At 33.2% G+C, this 27,057-nt stretch overlaps 1 protein-coding gene across 1 annotated transcript in view; it reads left to right on the top strand.

The window, feature by feature from the left end:
- Positions 1-27,057, top strand: part of LOC114325157 (uncharacterized) — a 111,251-nt gene that overhangs the window by 40,970 nt on the left and 43,224 nt on the right. The window contains exons 8-13 of the mRNA XM_050651933.1: positions 2,741-2,827; positions 3,617-3,703; positions 21,317-21,565; positions 24,588-24,644; positions 24,701-24,763; positions 24,823-24,918. Coding sequence (XP_050507890.1) covers positions 2,741-2,827; positions 3,617-3,703; positions 21,317-21,565; positions 24,588-24,644; positions 24,701-24,763; positions 24,823-24,918 — 639 coding nt within the window. The remainder of the gene's footprint in view (positions 1-2,740; positions 2,828-3,616; positions 3,704-21,316; positions 21,566-24,587; positions 24,645-24,700; positions 24,764-24,822; positions 24,919-27,057) is intronic.

Consider the following 27,057-nt stretch of genomic DNA (forward strand, 5'->3'; position numbering starts at 1 on the left):
AACATTTGATTGGCATATTTTCTCTATCTAAGGGCGCTCGCAAACACAGCGACTTGTGGTCGCCACCGACTTCAAGTAGCGAGAACCGGGCATCGCCATATCTTGGTGCTTCAAGACTACCGGGAACGTAGTGTGTGCGCCGAGTCCATTTAAAATACATACAAACCTAAGTCAGCATGCGGTGTGTATGTATTTTAAATGAACTCGGCGCACATACTGCGTTACCGGTAATTACCTCGAAAGACAATAAAAACCATTTAGGGCGCTCGCAAACACAGCCACTTGTGGTCACCACTGGTGGCTGCTACACGCTGCTGACTGAGGCTTGCATGTATTTTAAATGGACCCGGCTCACACACTGCGTTCCCGGTAGACTTCGAGCGACAAGCTATGGCGGCGACCACAAGTGGCTGTGTTTGCGAGCACCCTTATATCAAAATATCCGATATTATTAGAACAAATTTTTAAATTAATTTCTTAGGCTTTTTTAATTGTGTTGTGCAATTTAGCTTAAACAACTGTGAGGAATTTTAAATCACTTTTCATAAATTTTATTGTGTCGTATCTTATGCATTTAGACCGAGCAGTATCGTCGCCCCCGCTAGCGAAATTATCCGATTCGATTTTTTTGCACAAACTTACTTAAAAAGAGGTCCTTATAACATATCCACAGGGTGCCGGGCGGTGCCTTGGTCGAAAAATAGTTTAAACAAATTTTTTTAAACAAATTCACAAAAATAATTTTTTCATTTCGAACAAACTTTTTTTAGATAAATTGGCTTATTCTGAGCAAAAAGGTCTCCTGTCGGTTTTTCCTAACATTGATTTTTGTCGAGTTATATGCGATTAAAAATTTGAAAAATGCGAAAATAGCCATTTTCAAGGCTTAATAACTCGATGAAACATTATTATTATAAAATTCAAAAAGTCAACAAATCAAGTTTCAAATCCCTTCTTCAAGGTCCTGAAGAGATTTTTGTCATTATTTTATTAGAAAGCTGTTATTTTTAATTATTAACAATTAGCGCTATAGTCCAGGATTTATCGTCTCCCCCGTTAGTGAAATTATTCCGATTCCATTTTTTTGCAGAAACTTACTCAAAACGAGGTACTTATAACATATCCACAGGGTGCCGGGCGGTGACGCGGTCGAAAAATTGTTTAAACAATTTTTTTTAAACAAATTCACAATAGTATATTGTACAACAAGAGATAAAAAGACATATTTCTCACGAGCGCAGTACGAGGCGAGTGCCGCAAATCAAGCGAGGGAGAAACATGTCGTTTTCTCACGTGTTGTACACTGTTTTTTTTTCTATAGGTGCGTTTTTGCCAAGAGTTCAATCTTCAAAATTGAATAATTTATGTGCTATTATGTAGATTATATGCCAAAATTGAAACAAAAAACATATTATATACATATGTAGGTATTTAATATTCTTAATATTTATATACTTTTATTTATTTAAAATTATAGTTACCAGTTATATTTGAACAGCTTTGAAAGGTAATTCCTCGTAAGTTTTGATTTGACCCATTTTATTTGACAAATATATTTGTGTTTGTATTGTGCATGTTACCATGGAAACCGCGATTCTACGTATGGAACCCGTGAGAAAAAATATTTCTCACTGCAATGGCCGACTTTTCTCACACCCTGAGAAATTTTTCGTTTTGAATGTATGTAAGTAGTGAGAGAAGTTGCACATTGTATAGCATCCATAGAAAAAAATAATTTTTTTACTTCGTACAAATTTTTTTTAGATAATTTGGGACATTCTGAGCAAAGAATGTCTCTTGTGATTTTTTTCTAAAATGGATTGTTGTCGAATTATACGCGATTTATAATTTGAAAAATGCGAGAATGGCCATATAACTCGACAACAATCAATTTTATAGAAAAATCACAAGAGACTTTTTTGCTCAGAATAACCCAAATTATCTAAAAATAATCGTTTGCAATAAAAAAATTATTTTTGTGAATTTGTTTAAAAAAAATTGTTTAAACAATTTTTCGACCACGGCACCGCCCGGTACCCTGTGGATATGTTATAAGGACCTCGTTTTGAGTAAGTTTCTGCAAAAAAAGGAATCGGACTAATTTCACTAACGGGGGCGACGATGTATCCTGGACTATAGCGCTAATTGTTAATAATTAAAAATAACAGCTTTCTAATAAAACAATGACAAAAATCTCTTCAGGACCTTAAAGAAGGGATTTGAAACTTGATTTGGTGACTTTTTGAATTTCATAATAATAATGTTTAATCGAGTTATTAAGCCTTGAAAATGGCCATTTTTGCATTTTTCAAATTTTTAATCGCATATAACTCGACAACAATCAATTTTAGAGAAAAATAACGGGAGACCTTTTTTGCTGAGAATAAGCCAATTTATCTAAAAAAATTTTGTTCGAAATGAAAAAATTATTTTTGTGAATTTGTTTAAAAAAAATTGTTTAATCAATTTTTCGACCACGGCACCCTGTGGATATGTTATAAAGACCTCTTTTTGAGTACGTTTGTGCAAAAAAATCGAATCGGAATAATTTCGCTAGCGGGGGCGACGATACTGACCGGTCTAATTAGGTATTCATGTATCTAACATACTATTAGGAGTTTTAATTTTATTATCATGTAAAGACTGTTCATTAATATATAGTTGTCCATAAAATGAACATAATAATATATGCACCTAGTGAAACCATGAATGAAATAATTTTCATCTTAAATAATTTCAGGCGATTCCAATTAAAGAAAGTAAGGTCACAGAAAATATTGTTAAAATCGAAACCACAACTGACAAGAATGTTAAAGGAACTACGGCGGTAAGACATATACAGGGTGATTAAGTTTAGGGACGAAAAAGTTATTTACAATTAAGGGGTAGGTACCTGAAAACTTGACATTTGTAAAATATTAAGAAATATACATGGTCTTTCATTTTAAATTTAAAATCCGCTTAATTTCCTCAGTACAAGAATGCAAAGTTGATTTATGTTATAAAGGGTGTTTAAAAAATGTTAATCGTATTTCAAGAAAAACCGTAACAAGATCAGAAATACGGACTCTGCATTAAGGACGGACGGACGAAAATGTTACGGACTCTGCATTAAGGATTTGACCATACACAACGGACTCGAGCGCTTTACGGACTCAATATATTAGAGACAGGACATTGAGTGTTATCCTGTGCCCTCTATGGTACAGGACTGTATTGTCCCTCAATTTTAGTTATCATTCAGCACAGGCACCACATTTAAACGACTTCAAGTTTGTAAATCGAGCTGGCCTTTAACGTCCGTTCTTCCATTCCGTACAAAAGAACATGCCAAACGTAACACTTTAGCATCTTGTATCTCAGGTTAAAATTCAACTTGCGATCAGTCAAAAATCTATAATGCGGTACATTAACTATTATGGAACCTGCCTCCTATTGTTTGAATAACTTTTTGTGGGATCCTATAATAACAGATATCTTATGTATAACGGAATTTGTCATAAACGTTGATCACCCTATATTGTATTTCACAATAAATATAATGCTTAAAATCAATATGCCGTTTATAGGTATACCATAACACTTTATGTTCAACAATTTTTCTAAATAATTTTAGGTAACTGCAAATGAAGAAAGTAAAGGAACAAAAAATGTAACTAAAATTGAAACCACTGAAACCACAACGATAGATCCTACTACATCGGTAAGAATCGAAATTTAATTAACGTAAACAGTTTTTCTAGAAATAATTTAATATAAATTAACAGACGCAAAAAAATGATGATTAAATACAGGGTGGACAAGTAAAAACAGTCCACCTCGATATTTGCAGTATTTATTAGATTTTAAGGGAATGAGGAAACAGGTCGATTTTTGAACTAAGAATGACACATTTAAGATACATCCATAATATATCATTTGTCAATCCCCTCCCTTCCACATCCCCAACCCCTTGTTTTTAAATAGAGAATATACCTTGTGCGGCACATCATTAGAAATGCATATGCATTGAGTATTCAGACATAATGATTGTCCACGATTATTTTTAGATATTTGCACCGTCTTTGCGAAGAAGTCTTCATTCATTTAAAGTACAACGTCCCTTAAAAATTAAACGTAACGCCTATGGTTTGCTAATATGTCATTTTTTCTGTCATGGACACCATTTTGAACATCTAATTAATTAATTCGGTATAATAGTCCAGGAACCAAAGCTTTTCACCTCGCAATTTTTACAGAATGGATCAATTTGCTTGAAAATTTGAGAATAAGTAGTGGATAGTCCATGAATGAAAATCTATATGATGCTGACAGGCGCTTTTACCATGGGGGTGGTTGACTTCCCGTCTCGGGGGTTGAACTTTTTTATTATATTTTGACCGCAAAAGTTAATAAAAACAATAATTAAAAGCAAAAAACGTTCTATACATTTTTTTGATAAAATTAATAGTTTTTAATTTATTCGCACCTACTAATTCGAATTACCTACAATTTCATATTAAAACATTTTTTCGAATCTCTGATGCTAATCTTTCTATTCCCAAGGAAATGGCATTTTTACCAAATTGCAAACATTCGTTATCCGCTTTAAACTTCAGTTTTTTAAAAACTAATCATTCTAAACCAGTAAAACTTCTAGAATCTATTAATAATACATAATTAAAGAAGAATAAATAAGGCCAATGACTAAAAACACCACTAACTTACATTATTATGCTTCCAATTGGATTTGTACTTATTTTTCCAAAAAATTTATTGATTTTTTAACTGTAACTTTTTTATTGTTTATCTTAGACAGTTCTTTAAAAAAGAATTTTGTAGGTTTTTACAAGATCTATAAGGATATTAATACAAAATATTTTAAAATTCTCAGTCACAAAAAGAGGTGGCATTGAAAGAGTTGGTAAAGGTGGTTTTTGCATGATAATACAAGTTTTAATTGTCAACAGCTCACTCAATTTTTGCCGTAAAAAATGTTTGCAAACCAAGTTTTTGGGAATTAAATAAGCTACAATTTTATTTTGAAATATTTTTTTCGTATCTCTGATGCTAATCTTTCTATTCTGAAGAAAAGGGAATTTTTTACCAAACTACAAAAACTCGTTATTCGCTTTTAACTCCATTTTTTTTTAAACTATTCACTATAAGCCGATCAAACTTCTAGAACCTATTAACAATACACAAATCAATACAACCAAATCAGGTCAATAACAAATTTTAATTAGGGTGGGGATTAGGGGGTTGTTTACGATCAGTTTTTTGCTGAAAAATATAGAGACTGACATTCTTTTCATTATAAGTCACTTAATTTTTTAGCTAGAGATTCTTTTTTATTTCTGGAGATACATATTTTTAAATAGTTCAAATTAGTTTCAACAAGTTATCCTCGAAAAATGCATAGTTTTCCCGTCCTTTAACTTAGAAACTACAATATTTAGCATTTGACAAAGAAGAGCCAACATATATTAAAGTATAGCTCGATTACTATTGGTCTTAAAGAAAACCAAAAAACGGTTTTGTTTATTTTTTCAAAAGGTACATTTTTGTTAAGTAAAGTTGTTTTGATAAAACTAAAACTGAGTTATTAGCAGAAAACTGATTAAAAACATTGATTTTTTCGATATAAAGCTCACACATTCGACAGCTAATAAATCGAGAACTATTAATTTTATCAAAAAAATGTATAGAACGTTTTTTCCCTATAATGAATATTTTTATCAACTGTTGCGGTCAAAATATAATAAACATTTTCACCCCCGAGATGGGGTGTCAACCACCCCCATGGTAAAAGCGCCTTTTGGCATGATATAGATTTTGATCCTTGGACTATCCACTACTTACTCTCAAATTTTCAAGCAAATCGATCCAATTCTGTAAAAATTGCGAGGTTTTGTCCTATTTTAAGCTTCATTACTTGGACTATAAGTAAATTGTTTTATTTTCCAATTTAATTAAATTGTTTAATGTGTCATAACTTCTAATAATAATATAATATTTTTTGAGAACTTTTTGAGAACTCTGAGAAGGCGTTTTACCGAAAACTCAATTCCACCGTAGAAAGTGTCGACAAGTCTTACCCAAGCCAAGAAGAAAATCATGAGTTTTGGGGAAATCAACTTTCCACACCAGCTGATCTTAACAACAATGCTGGCTGGATAGAAGATACGACGCACAACTGTCACCACTACGTCACTGCTAACTACGAACCATTCACGACTGAAGAAGTCTCAAATGTCATCAAAGAGCTTCATAACTGGAAATCTCCTGGACCAGACGGAGTTCAGAACTTTTGGCTTAAAAAGTTTTGGAGTATTCATGAGTGCTTATCAACATTAATTAATCATGTTATTTCTAATCCGCAGGAATTACCATCATTTCTAACGCAGGGAACTACTTATTTAATACCCAAGGATCAAAATAACACCCAAGATCCATCCAAGTACCGCCCAATTACTTGTCTTCCAACTTTGTATAAATTGGTCACATCCTGTGTAACCCGGCGTATCTACCAACACTGTGCTCTACACAATATCATAGAGCCTCAACAGAAAGGATGCGCTAAGGGTTCCATGGGTTGCAAAGAACAGCTTATCATCGACTCAGTCATTTCTAACCAGGCATTCACTAAAAAAAGGAACCTTTTTACTGCTTTTATTGACTATAAAAAGGCCTTTGATTCAGTACCGCATGAATGGCTAATAGATATATTGAAAATATACAAAGTCGATGATAACATAGTGACCTTTTTAAGGCATATAATGAGAGATTGGAAGACTAAAATTCACCTCCAAATACCTGGTGAAAACAATATCGAAACCGAAAATATCGCAATCAACCGGGGCCTGTTTCAAGGAGACTCGTTGAGTCCACTGTGGTTCTGTTTAGCTTTGAACCCCCTTTCCCAACTATTAAACTCCACTGACTCAGGTTTTAGCATTAAAAGCAATAATACTGTAGTAGCGAAGCTCAATCATCTGTTGAATATGGATGATTTGAAATTAATGGCTTCCACTCGAGAACACCTAAAAGAGATGCTAAAAACTGTAGAAACATTCTCTAATGATATTAGTGTGCAGTTCGGTCTAGACAAGTGTCGTGTTTTGAATATAGTCAGAGGAAAGGTACAGCCCGGTGGATTCGATATGCAAAATAGCCAGAACATCGAGGCCATGGGCGATAACGATATGTACAAATATCTTGGAGTAAAGCAGGCGCGGAAAATTGACCATAAGCAAATGAAAACTGAGATAACAACTGAGTTTATAAGAAGGGTAAAACAACTGCTTCGTTCTCAGCTTAACAGTAAAAATTTGTTTAAGGCACTGAACACCTACGCTTGTTCCGCGCTTAGCTATTCATTTGGTATTGTTAAGTGGACAAAAACGGATATAGAAAATCTTCAGCGAAAAGTACGAACACACCTCACAAAGGCACAAAAACACCACCCTAAAAGTGCAGTAGAACGAACGACATTACCCCGGTATTTAGGAGGAAGAGGACTTATGGATATAGGTGAGCAATTAGATAAACAGATTGCTAATTTAAGAACTTATTTTCAGATGCAGGCTGAGACATCTACTCTACACCGCGCAATTTGCGCAGTAGATGACACAACACCGATCAAACTGAGGGAACCAGAAATGCGCATAAACCACCTTACTAAGGACGAAAAACTGCGCACCTGGATGGACCTCTGCACGGGCGACATCCCAATGAGGTTAGCCAAGACTATGTCGACAATACAGCGTCGAACTATTGGTTGACATCAGGAAAGATGTTCCCTGAAACGGAGGGTTCATTACTGGCCATTCAGGATCAGGTTATACCAACCAGAAATTACCTGAAATATATCGTCAAAGACCCTCAGGTTCAAAACGACAGATGCCGATATGGATGTCAAGCCCAAGAAACCATCCAACATATTACAGGGGGCTGCCAGGCATTTGCTGCAACTGAATACAAGGAACGGCATGACGCAGTGGGAAAATCCTTCATCAAGAGATAGCTAACAAGCTGGGACTTCTCCAAACGGACCATCTCCCATATTATCAATACGTTCCTGAGAGTATGCTTGAGGATGGCAACTACAAGCTATACTGGGACCGCAGTGTGCTCATAGACCAAACAGTGGCACATAATAGACCAGATCTCATACTAGTTAATAAATTAACAAGACAAACAACACTAATTGATGTGGCGATGCCTAACAACAATAATCTACGTAGTAAATTTACTGAAAAGATCGCCAAGTATAGAGATTTGGAAATTCAAATACGGAGACAATGGAGAATGCAAAGTACCCAGACGATACCTATTGTTATGTCTACTACTGGAGTCATTCCGAAGACCCTCCTCGAAAGCATAAAAAAGCTGGGTCTCAATGAACATATTTATAAGACCATGCAGAAAGCTGTACTACTTGCGACGGCCAGAAGTGTAAGAAAATTTTTGGGAGATACACCTGCATTCCAAGTTACCTAGGGCTCGATAACACGGAAAGAGCCCCACCAGAGCTCAATCCTTTTGATACCGTAGGTATCTGGGATGAGTCAATTTTCCCCTCAGAGGGAGTGTGAGCCGTATGGCTAAATCTGGATAATATTTTATAGACCGACTCCTTGTTTCCTTATACACTAAGCATCAAAATTAACGGACCACCTTAAAAATGGGACATTTTTGATGTCTCATATTTCCTAAACCTATTGTCTGATTTTAGTGATTATTTTAAAGCATTATAGCTTTTCTCTTCAAGAATATCGATGTAATAGTATTTTTGCTAAACAGATAAGGGTCATTGCATGCCGGGTGTAACAATGATAGTGTGTTTTTTCCTCAAAGTTTGGAACACCCTGTGGAATATGCTAGCGGATACAGGGTGTTTGGTAGAGAATGGGCCATAGCTTAACCTCAGGTTCCTGAGGTTAAAATAGGCCGATTTAAGCTTACTTATCTTAGTAAAAAAGTTGATAGTAACCGAAATACAGGGTGTCAAAGTTAAACTTTTTTTTTATTTATTATTGAATATTTCCTGACAGACATGAGATATCCACACGAAATTTGGTACGTGGGGGTTTTTCGGGACGAGAAAATTAAATTCCCTACCAAAAGTTACGTGTTGCCCAGAGGGCGCCACATACGCCTTTCAGCGCTCATTTAATACGTTCAATTTTTTTTATCCGTCACTCCGTATAATTTTAACATTAAAATTTTTATTCCCCTATTAGTTTTACTTAAAAAAGGTATATCTCTTTCATCTTCCTAAACTCAACCGTTTACGAGATAAATGCATTTTAAATCTGCAGTTCAACATAATTTTTAGCATAATATCATTGTAGTTACACCAGAAAAATAACTTAAAACCATAAAATTATCCAAAAATTTATTGCAATTTTTTTTCAATGGAATTTGCGATGCAATGACATAAATTTAAGAACTGGCACACTTATTATGGTTTTAAGTTATTTTTCGGGTGTAACTACAATGATATTATGCTAAAAATGATGGTGTATCGCAGATTTAAAATGCGTTTATCTCGAAAACGGTTGAGTTTAGGGAGATGAAAGAAGTATACCTTTTTTAAGTAAAACTAATAGGAGAATAAAAATTTTAATGTCAAAATTATACAGAGTGAGGGATAAAAAAAATTGAACGTAATAAATGAGTGCTGAAATGCGTATGTGGCGCCCTCTGGGCAATACATAATTTTTGGTAGGAAATTTAGTTTTCTCAACCCAAAAAAACCAAATACCAAATTTCATGTTGTTATCTCATACCTGTCAGGAAATATTCAATAATAAACAAAAAAAAGTTTAACTTTGACACCCTGTATCTCGGTTATTATAAACTTTGTACTAAGGTAAGTTAGCTTAAATCGGCCTATTTTAACCTCAGGAACCTGAGGTTAAGCTATCGCCCATTCTTTACCAAACACCCTGTATAAAATATTGAAATTAAAGCTCCACTTTAGCCTTGGGCTTTTTTAACATTTTGCTTTTTGACTCATTCGCTTATGTTGGATAATCAAAAAGTTAGGTACTTTAACAACTATCAACGTTCTTCATCAATACAGGGTGTTTCTAAATAAGTGCGACAAATTTGAAGGGGTAATTTTGCATGAAAGAACAATGACCGTTTGCTTTATAAACATAGGTCCGCAAATGCTTCGTTTCCGAAATACAGGATATTGATTTTTTTCTGACAAACTGATGATTTATTTATTGCTCTAAAACCGGTAGAGGTATATGCAAATGAATTTTAGCAAGTTTTAAGAGGTAGTTATTGCGCATTTTGTGACATAAAATTAAGACTTTTATATTCACTACTGGCGTGCATACGGGTCTTATTACCCGTATGCACGCCAATGGTGAATATAAAATTCTTAATTGTATTCCAAAAAATGCGCAATAACTACCTCTTGAAACCAACCAAATTTCATTTGCATATCTCAACCGGTCTTAGAGCAATAAATAAATCGTCAGTTTCTAAGAATCGTCAGTTTATAAAGCAAACGATCATTATTTTTTCATGCAGAATTCTCCTTATATTTTGTCGCACTTATTTAGAAACACCCTATATTGATGAAGAACATTGCTAGTTGTTAAAGTACGTAACTTTTTTATTATCCAACGTAAGCGAATGAATCAACAATCAGAATGTTAAGAAAGCCTAATGCTACAGTTGATTTTTAATTTCAATTACCAGAGTACGGCAGTTCTCGCCAGTGGCGCACACCCAAACCCCCCTACATGCGACACTATATATACACGAAATTTTCGATTTTTTAAATCTGACTGAATTGAAAATTAGACCAACTTCCATCTTAAAGTTCAGGAACAGACTCACCCATTCATATGTCAACCATCCATTTCGGTTCAAGGGTGTGGATTTTACGGCCCTTCATATATAGGGTCTGTTTTTCGTTCTCGTCCCCAATACTCCAAAAAACTTCAATAATTTAAGTCCGGCCTTTGCGGCTTCTGATAGTACTGATCATTACCTTTCCAACGCATGTTTAATTTTGAAAATCGGTTATACCATTCAAAAGTTACCGAGCTCAGAATTATGACTCAATTTTTATTTAAAAACTGGAAAATATTTGTTGATATGTATGTACTCGTATGTATGTATGTGTGTTTAAAAGTTAAACTGATTTGAATTTTTTTTTCTGTGTTTGAAGAGGGGGTCAGGGCCGAATTAGAACCGGTGTAGTTTGTGACTTTTGACCACCCATAAGCCAGCTACAGGACTTGGTAGGTACAAAACAGCATATTTTTTGGGGATATATATCTTCGGACCAAGAAGAGACAGGAGAACCGCAAATACATTAAATTAATTGTGTTGAGTTAAGATTTCAAATAGTGTTTAAGCCGTCAGGATCAGACATACACACGGCTCAGTATAGCCAAAAAACTGAAAAACTAAACTTTGAAAGTTTTGGTTATTCGACAAATACTCAAAATTTCAACCCACGAATTGCGCCAATAACTGAGCGTTTGTAGAAGGACTCCAGACGAATCTAACGGTGTATACCTCATATCCGGGAAAATTCGAATTTTTAAGTTATATGCTTCATAAGTATGATCAAATCCATTTCCTATGGGAAAAACGGTTTCTCAAGCTCAATAATTCATGTAATAGCTTCAGTTATCATCTCTCTCCTGTCGTTTCCCCGTTACTGAGGATCGTGATTTCCTCCAATATTCCTAACAATGTTTCTCCATTGGTCTCTATCTTCAGCTGCTCTAAGAGCCTCGCAAAATGAATTTCCAGCTGAATACTTTATTTGGTCTGACCATCTAGTTAGTGATCGTCCTCTTGATCTTCTCCCCGGAACGTTTCCAGAAACAATTAATCTCTCCAAACTGTCGTCACCTCTGCGAACCACGTGACCAAAGAATTGCAGAATTCGTTGCAGACATATTGTGGACAGCCTTTTTTAATATTGAGTTGGTTTAGAATGGAAACGTTTGTCCTATGAGCTGTCCAAGGTATGCGCAGCATTCTTCTCCAGCACCACATCTCAAAGGCATCAATTTTTGGCGCTCGCATGCGCGAAGAGTCCAAGTCTCGGCTCCGTATAGAAATATTGAGAATACAAGGGCATTCACCAGTCTCATCTTAATATTTTGAGAGAGAGATCTGTCTTTTCCAAACTTTAGTTAGGCGACTCATCGCATTTTTTGCCATACCAATACGTCTCCGAACTTCTGCTTCACAGTTACCATCGTTAGTTATACTAGACCCGAGATAGACAAAGGTGTTTACTATCTGGTATTCCCGTAGTATGTTAGTCAGTTGAATAGTGTCCAATCTGTCGACCACCATTATTTTTGTTTTTGCTTTATTGATTTTCAGACCAACTTTATTGCTTTCGTACTCAAATTTTCGCAGAAGATCAAACATTTCTTGCTCATTTGCTGCTATAAGTGTAGTGTCATCAGAAAATCTTAAATTGGAGATTTTTCTACCAACTACTGTTACTGTTACCATACTTGACCTTAAATACATCAGATACTACTGGTTAATAGGTTTCAAACTCATATTTACTGATTAAAATCGGTTAAGTCGTTTAGAAGTTATTAAGCTACAGAAGTATAATCCAATTAACGGTTATTCCCAAAATGGTTTATGTAGTTGTAGTGGTTACGACGCTAAATTTGATCTGGCAACGGGCAATCCGACTTCATTTACCAGCCATCTCAATATTTTTTTCAATCTATTTCAAATAGAAAATAATCTAGTGTACCTACATTCGATTGACACTATATCATTTGGGAGATAATGCAACAAAGGTGACCATTTATAAACCTTAACGTGTAATAGAGGAACATTGCATTCAACTTCAATTTAATTTATAAAAAACTTTGAAAAACTCCTGATACAAGAATAAAAAACCGCTAAACGCCGTAAAAATGAGTGGCGCATACAATATTCCAGCTACAAAAGATCTGATATGAATATTACGTGGCGCGAAAATGTATTTTCATTTTGATGCAAAACAAAATTCTAGTTTTATTTTAAAAGATTTTTCCATAATATTTGCTAAATTTGAAGTAAACGCGCCACAAAAGGGTTTCAAAATTCAAACTGTATCAAAGTTACTCTTTTGTGGCGCGTTTTACTTCAAATTTAGCAAATATTATGGAAAAATCTTTTAAAATAAAACTAGAATTTTGTTTTGTATCAAAATGAAAATACATTTTCGCGCCACGTTATATTCATATCAGATCTTTTGTAGCTGGAATATTGTATGCGCCACTCATTTTTACGGCGTTTGGCGGTTTTTTATTCTTTTATCTTATATACGCTACAATATTCCACAGGGTGTTCGAAACTTTGAGGAAAAAACACACTGTTACACCCGGTATACAATGAAACTTATCTGTTTAGAAACAATATTATTACATCGATATTCCTGAAGAACAAAGCTATAACATATTAAAAAATCACTAAAATCGGACAACAGGTTTAGGAAATTCGAGACATAAAATATGTTTCATTTTTAAGCTGGCGCGTTAATTTTGATGCTTAGTGTATATATAATAAATAAAATTCTTACATTTAGAATTCAAATATTTTATTTAATATAATCCTAATATTATGAATAATTAACATATTATTTAAAATTAAAAATTAAATTAAATATCACTAGTAATATATATTTTTTATTTAATCAAAATATATAAATAGAAGGAAATAAATAATTTGAATTTATTTATTATTAAAAACATTAATTTTTATAGAAAATAGAAATTGGCATAATTTCTGGTGGCGCAAAACTTTTGCGGTTAAGTTTATAAGCTAATGAATTTATTTTTATTTCTTAATTTGCATTAAACTATTATTGAGAACGTGTAACCAAAATTGTGGAACAATGACAAATCATAAAGGTTACGATAATAATCTAATTAATATCAATATTTCTAATTAAAAATAAGGTTCTTACATAATTATCAAGTGAATTAAAGTAAGAAAAATTATTAAGCATAAAATCCTTCTAATCATGTTATCTGTAATTAAAAAAAATGCTTCAGTGAATTATATAGTTTTTCAATTATTCTTTTAAGATCCTGTTTAATTTATTGAGTTATTATAATTACTCATACTAAGACCTATTGTGGTCTAACTATAATAATTGAAAACGTTTAAATCAATAGAAAATTAAAATTATTTTTTGCCATAAGTTCTCATAGCTTGTGTGCCAGGTCTCTGAAAACGTGTGCCTCAGACCAAAAACTATCATAATATCACTATTTCCTTTTCGATACGCGTCACAGAGTTCAGAGAAACAAGGAATGAAATATCCTGTTGGTGACACAAACCCCTCCAGGCCGAAATCAAATTTTTTAAGTAGTATGAACATTTATATTAATAACCTATATGTTTCTGCAGCCGATTTTGATGATATAAATAGTTATAAACAAATGAAGATCAAAAAAGGGTAAATTTTCGCTTTTTTTGTCTATAACCAAAAAGTTAAGTATTTTAAACAAAGACAGTGAGAAACTCATAAACCGTATAAAAAACTTCAATATGGCGTTCGCTGAATATGTCTATCCTTATTGGTTGCTTAGCATATTGCAAACTAAATCATAAATTTTGAGTTTTTATAAATATTCATAACTTATGTAAAAATTAACCTAGAACGTTTTTATTACACAGAATGCTGAGACTTCTGGTGCTTAAATTATACCCCAAATTTCAAAGCAATTGGTTAAATAATTTAAAAGTTATTTAATTTGTTTATTCCAAATTAATTTTTTTTGCAACGCTATAAGTCAGAAAATGATGAAGTTACACTAATACTTTGGATAGTTTATGGAAGAAGAAAATTTATATATAATATTAATTTAATTAATAAAAAATGACAAAAAATAATTCTAAATACTGCAAAATTATTTCGCAAAAACATGTGAATTAAAAAAAGGGGGGGCTAACTTCGTCTCTAATTGTCCTAGGACAATTGTTTTTCTTTTTAAATGTGTATAAAAATTCAGTCTTTCCAAATATGAAAGAATAACTTTTCTACGGGTAACGGTTAAAAAGTTATTCTAATTGTTTTTAAGTGAACAGAAAATCGACGTGTTTTTGCAAAATAATTTTACACTGTTTAAAATTATTTTTTGTCATTTTTTTAATTAAGTCAATAGTATAAATATTCTTCTTCCATAAACGGTCAGAAGTCTTACTCTAACCTCATAATTTTCTGACTTATAGTGTTGCAAAAAATATTAATTTGCGAAAAACAAATTAAATAACTTTTAAACTATTTGACTAGTTGCGTTGAAATTTAAAATATAATTTAAGCACCAGAAGTCTCAGCAATTTGTGTAACAAGAAGACTCTAAGTTAATTTTTACATAAGTTATGAATATTTATATAAACTCAAAATTTATGAATTATCTTGCAATTTTCTAAGCAACCAATAAGGATAGACATATTCAGCGAACGCCATATTAAAATTTTTTAGACGATTTATGAGTTTCTTACTCTCAAATTTGTTTAAAATGCTTAACTTTTTGGTTCTATTTAATCAGCCCTTAACATCCATCCTTGGATATAGGCCTCCTCTTCCTTCTTCCATGCCTCTCTATCTTGAGCAATTTGCATCCATTTTGACCCAGTATGTTTCTTCAGGTCATCTGACCATCGCATCTGTGGCCTTCCCCTTTTTCGTTTGTGGTTCCACGGTCTCCAATGTATAATCATCTTAGTCCATCTTTCATCCTTCTGCCGTAGGGTGTGTCCGGCGAACTTCCATTTAAGCTTTGCTACTTGGGTAGAGACATCTCTCACTTTTGTTTTGTTACGGATCCATTCGTTTCTTTTCCTGTCTGATAGTTTAATGTTCAGCATTTGTCTTTCCATGGCTCTTTCTGTCTTTGCTATTTTTTCCATATTCTCTTTTGTAAACGTCCATGTCTGAGAGCCATATATTAAAACTGGGAGTATACATTGATTTGACTGATTGATTGAACTTTTTGGTTATAGACGAAAATTTACCGTTTTTGATCTTCATTTGTTTATAACTATGTATATCATCAAAATCGGCTGCAGGAAACATAAAGGTTATTAATATAGATGTCCATACTACTCAAAAAATTTGGTTTCGGCCTGGAGGGGGATGTGTCACGAGAAAAATCTTATTTCTCTGGACTAACAGTCAATACTAGACTAGGAGCCGGTATAAGAAGTGAAATTTGCTAATCATTTTAGGCACGATAAGATCCTTTAACTTAGATAGTAGAACCTAAAAGAGAACGTATGAACACTGTGCCGTCACTTTTTAGTGGCACATAATACGTCGACAGTGGCTCATCAAACTTTCCACTTATGGACGGGATAAATAAATTAAAAGGTACCCTCTATCACTCCCAGAATTCAATTTTTTTCATTCTTTTAAGTTCTATGTGATTAAAAAATAAGACTCAGCGTAATTTTAACCCACCACCCCTTCTCCCTTCCCCCACCATCAAAAACTTAATTTTTCGTTTTTATTTTTTTGAGTGGGATCCAATCAATTTTCAAATTTCAAAAAATTCATAGGCATGATTAATACTTCAACAAAACATGTGTATTTTTTATAAATCCGTAGGTTGAGTGTACATAACCTCAAAGCAATTTTATTGACTTAATTTTTTTTTAAGGGGGCTGGAGGCCTATTTTTTTCTATTTCGTGTATTTCATCAAACACTATGTTTTTAATTTTTTTTCAGATTTTTTCGAAAAATTCGGTACCTTCGAAAATCCAAAAAACTGTTTTTATGAAGATTTTGGCGGTTTTTACGTGTTTCTTCCATTGATAAATGTTCTAAAGGACTCAGTTGCTTCAATTTATATATATTTTCAATTTATATAGCCTATGAAAAAAACATTGATCTAATATATTTTGAAGTCTATAAACTAGGGAAAATCCACAAAAATCTCCAAAAAACAAAAAATGTTTGAAGGTGGCGAACCTTACGGAAAATCTGAAGAAAATTAAAAACATAGTGTTTGATAAAATACATAAAATATAAAAAATTAGACCTCCAGCCCCCTCCTAAAAAACGTTATACGCTTTTTTTCCTATCTACGGATCTATAAAAAATAGACATGTTTTGTAAAATCTTCAACCATGCCTATGAATTTTTTGCAATTTTAAAATTGATTGGATCCCACCTAAAAAAACGAAAAAAGAAGTTTTTAGCATAGGCAAAGCTGCAGGTATAGATAGATTAGATGTCGAGTTGTTGAAATATCTGGGAGAATTGGGCAAAAAGGAACTTTATGAACTGTTAAACCTAACATGGAAAACTAAAAAAATACCAAGTGACCGGAACACGGCTATAATATTGCCTGTACACAAAAAAGGAGATTCGAGAGAATGTGGAAATTACAGAGGCATATCGTTGCTCTGTTCAACATTAAAAGTCTACGAAGTTATCCTAGAGCGGAAGCTCCGGAATTTAGTCGAGCCTAGATTAGCAGATATTCAAAGTGGGTTTAGGCCAGCACATAGCATCCAGGACCATATCTTCACTCTACAGCAGATCATCGAAAAAGCCATACTAAAGGATGAAACCGTATATTTGGGATTCCTAGTTATAACAAAAGCTTCTGGCATGGTGAGCAGAGAGGGAATAAGGCAAAGCTTGACAAATAAGGAAGTGGATATGGAACTTATAACCACAATCCAGAGTTTGTATTGCAATACCATAAATTAGGTAAGAACAGGCAATCTTATTTCCAGCAAATTTACGAATAACGACGAAGTCAGACAAGGAGGGGTATTGAGCCCCCTACTGTTTATCTGTGTAATAGACGAAGTAATTAAAAAGTGCTGGCCAAAAAAAAATATACCATAGGATACAGAAACCTACAACAAATAAAAATCGAAGCCTGTGTATTTGCAGACGATATTGTTATTGTGGCAGGAACTGAAAGAGCTCTGGAGGAGAACATAAGAATCTGGGAGGCAGAATTAAAAAGTTACAATCTAATAATTAATATGGAAAAACAAAAGTAATGGCAATATCCAAGAAAGATGTTAAGCTAAATATTGAAATAACTAGGAAAAGCAAAATGATAATATTTAAAAGAGTTTACGTACCTATCACTACATATGAAGCAGAGAATTGATAATTGAACGACAAACAAGAAAAGAGATTGCAAGCCGCCGAAATGAGGTATTTAAGAATAGTCGTGGGAGCTAGGAGAAGCGATAAAAGACGTAGCGAAGATATTAGAAGATAATTAAAAGTAAAATCATTAAAGGAAAAATCCATGAAAATAAACTAAAATGGACTGGGCACTTATTTAAAACGAACGACGACAGACAGGTTAAAACGACATGGGAAGCGAGGCCGATGGGGAAAAACAGGAGAGGCCGACCAAGGAAAGCGTGAAATACAAGTGTGATGGAAATACTGCAGAATAGAGGAAAATCGTGGCAGGAAGCCAAAGAATTAGCTAGGGACCGAAAAAAGTGGCGTAAGTTCGCAGAGAATAACGAGTAAAGAAGACACCTCGACACCTTACGGTATAAGAGGATCATCGATTATGTATGTATGTATGTAAAGAATGGTGTATGGTGGGAGAAGGGGGACGGGGGTGGTGGGTTAAAATTACCCTGAGTCTTATTTTTTAATCACATAGGGCTTAAAAAATGAAAAAAATTGAATTCTGGGTGTGATGGAGGTACCTTTTAGTTTATTTATCACGTCCATAAGTGGAAAGTTTGATACGCCACTGTAGACGCATGTGCCACTAAAAACTGACGGCACAGTGTTTATTCGTTTTCTTTTAAGTTCTACTATTTAAGTTATAGGGTCTTATCGTGCCTAAAATGATTAGCAAATTTCACCTATAGCGGCTCTATACATTCTTGCCATTGGTCTTAACCATTTTTTTGTATTTCTTCTTTACTACGGGAACTAAGAGTTTATTTTCTGTTGTCCACATCATCATTATATATTTTTGCTTAAATATAATAGGAAACTTGCACATTTTTTTTTATTACATAATAATGTTCAGTTTTGTATAAAAATGAGATTTCCAAAATTTCACGCTTCAAAAACTCATAATAACTTAGAAGTACAAATTTAAAGTCTTCTTTATTTTAAAATAGTTCAAACGACCCGTGACGTCACAGAGTTTAACTATGTGGTTCCATTTATGGTTATATTTACGTATATTCTTCTTCTTCTTCTTCTTCAGTTTATTGGCCTCCACCTACTTGGGTATTTGCCCAGCTCGTCGTCGGGGAATAAAGGAAAAATATTTATATTCTAATGACATTTATCGTATATCGTAATAATATATACCAGTTTGTTGAGATTGGAGTTGATACAGTTTTTGAAGGAAAGGAAAGAAGGTTTAGGTACTATTGAAAATAAAACCATTTTGTGAAAGTACAAATTTTCTATGAATAGTTCAAACGATCAAAAACACTTTTAACGTCACATAACTGTAATTTTTACTGACGTTTATAATGTCTAATTTAAAATTATATATACAATTGGTGTAGAATGTAAACATACAACCCCGTAACGTCACGACGCGTTTTGGGGTGGCTGGTATAAGTTGAATTTTTAGTCCTCTTTAGGGGCCAAACGAAAGACAAACAAAACTTTTTTATCTTTGATACAGGTTCTAAATTAGGTTTTGTTGTGATTTATATCATTTTTTTCGAATTTAAAATTTTATGCAAGTTCCCTATTAGTAGATACCTCTTTGCAGTTTACTCTAAGAATTTTGGATTATCATCTTTCTTGACAAAAAGAAAAAAAGTTTATTGTTAAGTTGTATTTCTTCCGGGATCAAAAGCAGAGAAAACAATGACAATTTTTTTTTGATTTTAATTATCTTACAGAATAAGCCGTGTACCTATAAGTAATAATGTATTTGATACAAAATATTTTTATTTGATAAACAAAAATTGCTTTTCACTTAAATATCTTGTTTTAAGTGGCACTTACCTGCCCTTTTTGATTTTATGTAATCCCAGAGGAAAAAATCAATGTATTTAAGATCTGGACATCTTGAGGGTCATTGTATTGTTCCTCATCTACCAATCTCTCTATTAGGAAAACATCTTGTGTACAAGGGCGAATGTAAGTTTATTTCGTAAAAGAACAAGATATCCTTGCTGTGTAAGACGCTCATTGAAAAAAAGAGACCAATAATTTTATACTCGATTGTTCCTACCATAGGTACCACCTTGTATAAATAATTATGTTGATATTTATATCAGTAAACATAGAATTATATTAAAAAAATTTTCAAATGAGCTAGCACATGACCCCTATTCCTATTAAACAAACATCGATTACGTCATCACTCACAAATGCACTGTTTTTACACTTCAGCATATATAAAATGAATAATTTTGCAAAGAATATGGTTAGAATGAAAACAATATTTTTGATATTTTGAAGTATACTATCTTTTTTTCAAATTAAGTACAAAACTATCAAAGATAAATATGTAAAATTAGTGATGTATTAGAAAGTTGGTTTTTTTTTCTACAGGAAATGTTGTTTTTGAAAATGTCAAAGATATTTTTTTCACTGCAACCATATTTGTTGTCAAGATATTGTCCGATTTTATGGTTTAACTACTAATGCTTAAATTAAGTGAATTTAAACTGAATAATCTTTTATTGAAAATAGGGTAGAAATAGCAAGGGTAGCATGGTTATTTTTTCCTCGAAAAAACTAGGAAACAGAACCTTATTTTCATTATAACTCTCTTAGTTCATATGCTAGAGAGTTCTGCGAAGTCTCATTTTAACCCTTTTTAAAGTAGTTTTAAAAATATATCATACATTTTTTAAGTGAAATTGTCCATTTTTCTATTATTCTATGTTAAATTTTTAAAACTATTCGTCAAATTCGATATTGTGTCCTTCAATAAGTTAGATGTAACTCGGTTTATATTAGGTACCGCATAAATAAAAAAGTAATCTCTTTCATTTTTCATAAGCTTCATTTTATGTATTTAAAGTTTTTTAACAAATGTATAGATTTTGAATAATTCGTGAAAAATCAGTTGAGAACATAGGACAAACTGAAATTTTCAAGCACGAATAAAGTTTTTTGCTTAGTATATATTTTTCTGTTGATTCTTAGGGTTATTTTCAATATAACGGTTCCGACCACCTCCTTTCCCGTTAGGGTCGATTATACCTCTAAGTTAAAGCATACATCGTCATAGGGTTGATTTTGCTTGTTAAGGTATTTCCAACTTTCTGTTAAAATTTCATGAAAATTTCACTAAATTCGGAGTTAAAAACCTTAGTGCACTGCACTTACAATAAAACGTTTTTATTTCGTAGACCCATATCGAGATCACAACAACTGAAAAAACCAAAATAGTCCCTCTTTCTGCAACCTTTAACATAAGCGAAGTTGAAAGTTCTGTCAACGAAACTACACGCAATCCTAGAGAAGAAACGGAGAAAGATGATCCTGAATTTGCTGAAAAAGAGTCCCAAGAGTCGGATGAATCGAGTGAAGAAGACGATGAAGAGGACGAGAATATGGTCACAGGAATCCTGTCGGCTCTTCTAGGAGGACTTAGTAAGGTAACGTATATTCAAACTTATATTTGGTTATACATATCGTAAAATTCTCTATATCTGTCTTTATAATATTTCTCTTTATAAAATGTCATAATAGTATATTATACAACGAGCATTTAATGATGGCCATTATGAAGCGAATATGACGGATACGAAACGAGCCGTCTAGCGGCGAGTTTCGTATAGAATACGAGCTTCATAATGATAATTAAATGCAAGTTGTATAGGTACACGAAGTTTTCTATGATCATTCACACCAAAAAATTAATTAATTAATTAATTTGTTGATACATTTATATTTTCAATATTACAAAAAAAATGAATAACCATTTTCAATTTTGTTGCAAAACGAAAAAACACAGCCGAACCATATTCTAGTCCAATCAGAGAGCGCTGCAAGCACCCCTATCGGTTTCGAAACTTATTAGTCTCTCGTCAGGAGGCACATATGCTGCTCTCCCCGATCCAACCAAAACAGACCCCAGCGTGGAGTCCCGGATTGCAACGAACGAGTTGTCTCTGGTGTGACCAGAGAAGGTTCCCATTGTTTTCATTCTGGTGGGATGTAGAATAGCATTATGTTGTTTTATATGCCATTAGAGTGAAAACTTAGTCTTTTTGCTTGCAGTTGCCGCTAGGGCATCTATGCCATTTCGTTCGTTGCAATCCGGGACTCCACGCTGGGGTCTGTTTTGGTTGGATCGGGGAGAGCAGCACATGTGCCTCCTGATGAGAGACTAATAAGTTTCGAAACCGGTAGGGGTGCTTGCAGCGCTCTCTGATTGGACTAGAATATGGTTCGGCTGTGTTTTTTCGTTTTGCAACGAAATTGAAAATGGTTATTCGTTTTTTATTTACATTTACTCTGTGTGGAGTATGAAGGGAACCATTCTCGTTGGAACTTTACCGCGCTGAGCAGATGGGACGTGAATTGTAAATGGTAGAATTCCCTCATCTTCCTTAGTCTCAGCATCCGTATGGCTTGCAAATTGTAGAAGCTTCGGAGGTGTGACCAGAGAAGGTTCCCATTGTTTTCATTCTGGTGGGATGTAGAATAGCATTATGTTGTTTTATATGCCATTAGAGTGAAAACTTAGTCTTTTTTCAATATTACAATTTAAAATGAATTTGAGGATAAATTTTTAATATCCCTATCGTCTTCAGACATTTTGTTAAAAAGATTAAATGTTTAAATTAATCAGTTTGTTTACATATTGTGAAATGTCAAAGCATATGTATTTGACTCGCAATTGGTCACTGCGCGTGTGCCACCTTCATCGCGAATGTCATATCGCGATTCTATTGGTTAAAAATTTGTATCTTAATGAAACTCTGTATTATGAAGCTCATTATGATGGAGGTAGTGAAATCATACTTATTGATTTATTAATATTATGAAGTATGAGAATAGAAAAAATAGCTTATAGGCGAAGAAATAAAACATTACACCTCTAAACTTTTTAAAGTAAAACCGATCGTTATGAACATTTCATAATATTTAATATTTTGCATTCAATTCGGGAGAGCTTCAGGAAAAGTTGACCTATTGGCACGAGGAACAAATACTATGGAATTTTTGTAGGCGGAAAATGCCTTTCTTAAAGTACAGATCAACTGTTTTCACTTGAAGATCATTTTGTGGGGATCATCCCATTCTGAGTTTGGTTTTACAGTTGTTGGTGTTGTTTTCACTACCTTTCTCCATTCTTCTCTCTCTTTGATTTTCCTTCCTATATTTCTAATTTCCATACTTCTTAAGTCTTCTTCCACTTGTTGTCTCCATCTGAGTTTAGGCCTGCCTCTGGTCCTTGTACCTGGTGATATCCATTCGGTTATAACTCTTAACGGATTGTTCTTCTCTCTTCTCATTGCGTGTTCACACCATCTAATTCTCTGTGCTTTTATTGCTCTAACTATGTTCTCTTGACCCATCCATTCTTGTATTTCGTGGTTTATCCATTGTCTTGCCTCCTCTTCGTTTTCCCTCTTTGGTCCCAGAATTTTTCTCATAATTTTTCTCTAAAAAATTTTCAGCTGCTCTTCTTCTCTTGCTGTTAATGTGAATGTCTCCAAAGCATATAGCACTATTGGTCTTATGGTCGTTTTGTAGATTTTCATTTTTTATTTCGGTTTTTCTTGTTATCTTTGCAGAATGCTTTGTTTCCTGCTTTCATTCTTCTTTTCATATCTACACTTTCATTTCTTCTGTTGACTAATACTCCCAAATATTTGAACGTTTCAAGCTCTTCGAAGCTGTGTGCGTCTATTGTCATTTCTGTCAGTTGTGTCTTCTTTTTCTTACTTACATTCATGTATATTGTTTTATTTTCATTTATTTCCAGTCCTCTCAGTTTGAATTCGTTTTCTATTTCTTAGGAAGTTTTCTTTAATGCCCTTTTATATGTTGCTACTATGGTTATATCGTCCTCATATCTAATTATTTTTGTACTGCATCTTTTTGTTTATAGTTCCTGCGTTTGACAACTTTTTTATTTTCTTGTCTAATGATAGAATAAATAGTACCGTTGAGAGCGCATCTCCTTGTCTTACTCCATTTTTTATTTTTATTATTTCTTTTCTCTCTCTTCCGGTGTCTATTGTTACTTGGGAATCTCGCATTTTAATCTCTATCATTTTTATAATGTTATTTGGTATTTTGCTCTCTTGTAAGTCTTCGATCATTTTTCTTCTACTTAGTTTGTCAAAAGCCTGTTTAAAGTCTAGGAAAAGTATATGTGCTTCTCCGTCGTACTCGTATGTTTTCTCTATCGCTTGTTTTAGTGTTAGTGTAATGTAAAATTTATTAATAATACGAATACGAAGCAAGCTTTCAATCCTAATAGCAAATAATTAATATTGAAAAATATTAAAAATTACTAAAAGATTTTTAAATTGAAAACTTACTACTAGGTAAATGGTACACACATTTTTATTTTAAAATTTATTACGCTATTTTTTTTAGCATTATTTACGTTGCTTATTTTCAAACATATTCGCAATTAATTGTTTGGGTGTTTTTTTTTAGCCTGATGGAGGTATTGATCTTGACGCAATCGTTGGTCTTATAGGCAGTTTAAGTACAGTAAGTTATTCTTTACCTATCATACAGATTTAATACAAGAGTAAAATAATTTTTAGCAAAACGATGACGGTAGCTACGACTTTTCTGGATTAACTGAGTTACTAAAAGGATTTTTCGGAGTAAGTATAATTATTAATCTGATCTATTTGACAACATCTTGTATTATTTATACTTTTAGGGAGGTGGAGATGGAGGAGGTGGTTCTGATATCGGTGCTTTCGCTGGAGGTTTATTAGGTGCCATCATAAAAGGAATTGCAAACCCACCTGGTGGTGTAAGTAAAATAGAATAAAAATCCTATATTATACCTATTCGTAAAGTGCTTACATTAAGTTTCCACACCAGAATTTTAAAATGACAAAAACCTGGTAAGTCAAATTTTGCAAATATTACAGGAGGGAAAAACCGATTAGTCGATAGTTGTATTTATACGGTACACCGAATGAAATATTTAAGTACTTTATGGTGTCATATAGCCTCTTAATTTTATCAGGGGTTTGTCTAATTCTTGCGGTATGTCAGTCGATAGCAACAGTAACCAATATTTTAAATGGTTTGTTGGTTTTTATCTTTATTCTACGCTTGGTTGAAGATTTCCGTGATTTTTGTAGATTTGAACTATTTCACGTTTATCCCTAAAAAATTAAAAGTTTGCACTGTCAATTTGATTAGTAACTGGCATACAGTCATGGAAACTGTCGACCAACATTACTAAGAAAATATTATCGGATGTAGAATTAGATAAAGTACTTACGGTAGGGGAGCCCAAGCGGGGATTTTTGCAGTTACTTGAGCGCGTCAGATTATTATATGGGGAGAAACCTGGTACCCTGCAGATGTACCTCTTCCATATATTTGCTCTTAACACAGGGAAGTTCGTTAAGGGGGCCCGAAAAAAAAGTCTATCATTAAAAATACTCGAAATTGTCAGATTAAGATAAGGTAAGTTAAGTACATGCAAAACAGTGTATATTTCAAAAATCTGACGATTTGAGTCAAAAAGTGGGAATGGAAATGGGTGAGTTAAAAAGTTTCACAAAAAAAGCGAATATTTCGCGAAATGAACGTCTGATCGGAAAACTAAAAAATATGTCTTCAATATTTTTTAAAGATTTATCGAATGGTACTAAACGTGACTCCCCACGGAGAGGGGTGGGGGGTAAATTAAATATTTTAAATACAAACCCCGCGATATTTCGCAAAATGAACATCAGATCAAAAAACTGCAAAATACACTTTCAAAATATTTTTGAAAAATTTATAGAATAGTTCCGCACACGACTCCCCACTGAGGTGGGGTGGGGGGTTACTTTAAAATCTTAAATGAGACCCCCAAATTTTATTGCAGATTTGGATTCTTTACTTAAAAATAAGCAACTTTTTTTCGAGATATTTTTTCAAATTATGGATAGATGGCGCTATAATAGGAAAAAACGATTGTTGGTAATTGAAAATTAAATTAAAAAATGGAAAGTCCCCACTAAAATTGAAAATTTTACTAAATTATTTTTGATTTAAGGACCTAATTTTAACTATTTAGAATGGGAAATAAGCCACAATATTATTAAAAAATGATTTTTATTAACGTTTCGACGCCCAAATCGGGTGCCGTTGCCAAAATACAAAATACTATTAATATAAACAAAAATGTTGTTGCTTAGTAAAAAAAATTCTTCTAATAATTTATTTAATTTGACTCATATATATCGGCAATTCAGATACATATGATACATTTTAAAGTAGATGTCGGGATAGTATCACGAGGTTTTTCCTGGTTTTCCCTCGTGATTTACTATGAGATCTCTAACGCGAGAATTTTAATGTCACCGTTGCATGTGGTTGTCTTTTTAAAGACAGATCACATGCTATGATTTTTTTTGTGACGGATATTCTTGAGTTGGGGTTGATTTCATGTAATCGAATGAACTATCTTTCAGTAAAGTCGTCCCAGGAACGCAACTCATAAATATTGGCAATATCATTTTAAAGTCTTCTACTTTAAAATGTATCATATGTATCTGAATTGCCGATATAAATGAGTCAAATTAAATAAATTATTAGAAGAATTTTTTTTACTAAGCAACAACATTTTTGTTTATATTAATAGTATTTTGTATTTTGACAACGGCACCCGATTTGGGCGTCGGAACGTTAATAAAAATCATTTTTTAATAATATTGTGGCTTATTTCCCATTCTAAATAGTTAAAATTGTAAAAATGCCACAAGAAAATAGCTTCAGAACAACATTAAGGACCTAATAATCACAACCCATTAGGTCCCCATAACACTCGAGTGACTGCAAATTTAGCATACTTTGCTCCCCTACCATTATAACATTGCAGAAGGAAACACACTGTAGACAGAAACGCACTGTACAAAGCCATAGTAGAATTCAATATCCAAATACATTT

This window comes from Diabrotica virgifera, chromosome 5, assembly GCF_917563875.1.
Source record: "Diabrotica virgifera virgifera chromosome 5, PGI_DIABVI_V3a".
NCBI classification, from domain to species: Eukaryota; Metazoa; Arthropoda; class Insecta; order Coleoptera; family Chrysomelidae; genus Diabrotica; species Diabrotica virgifera.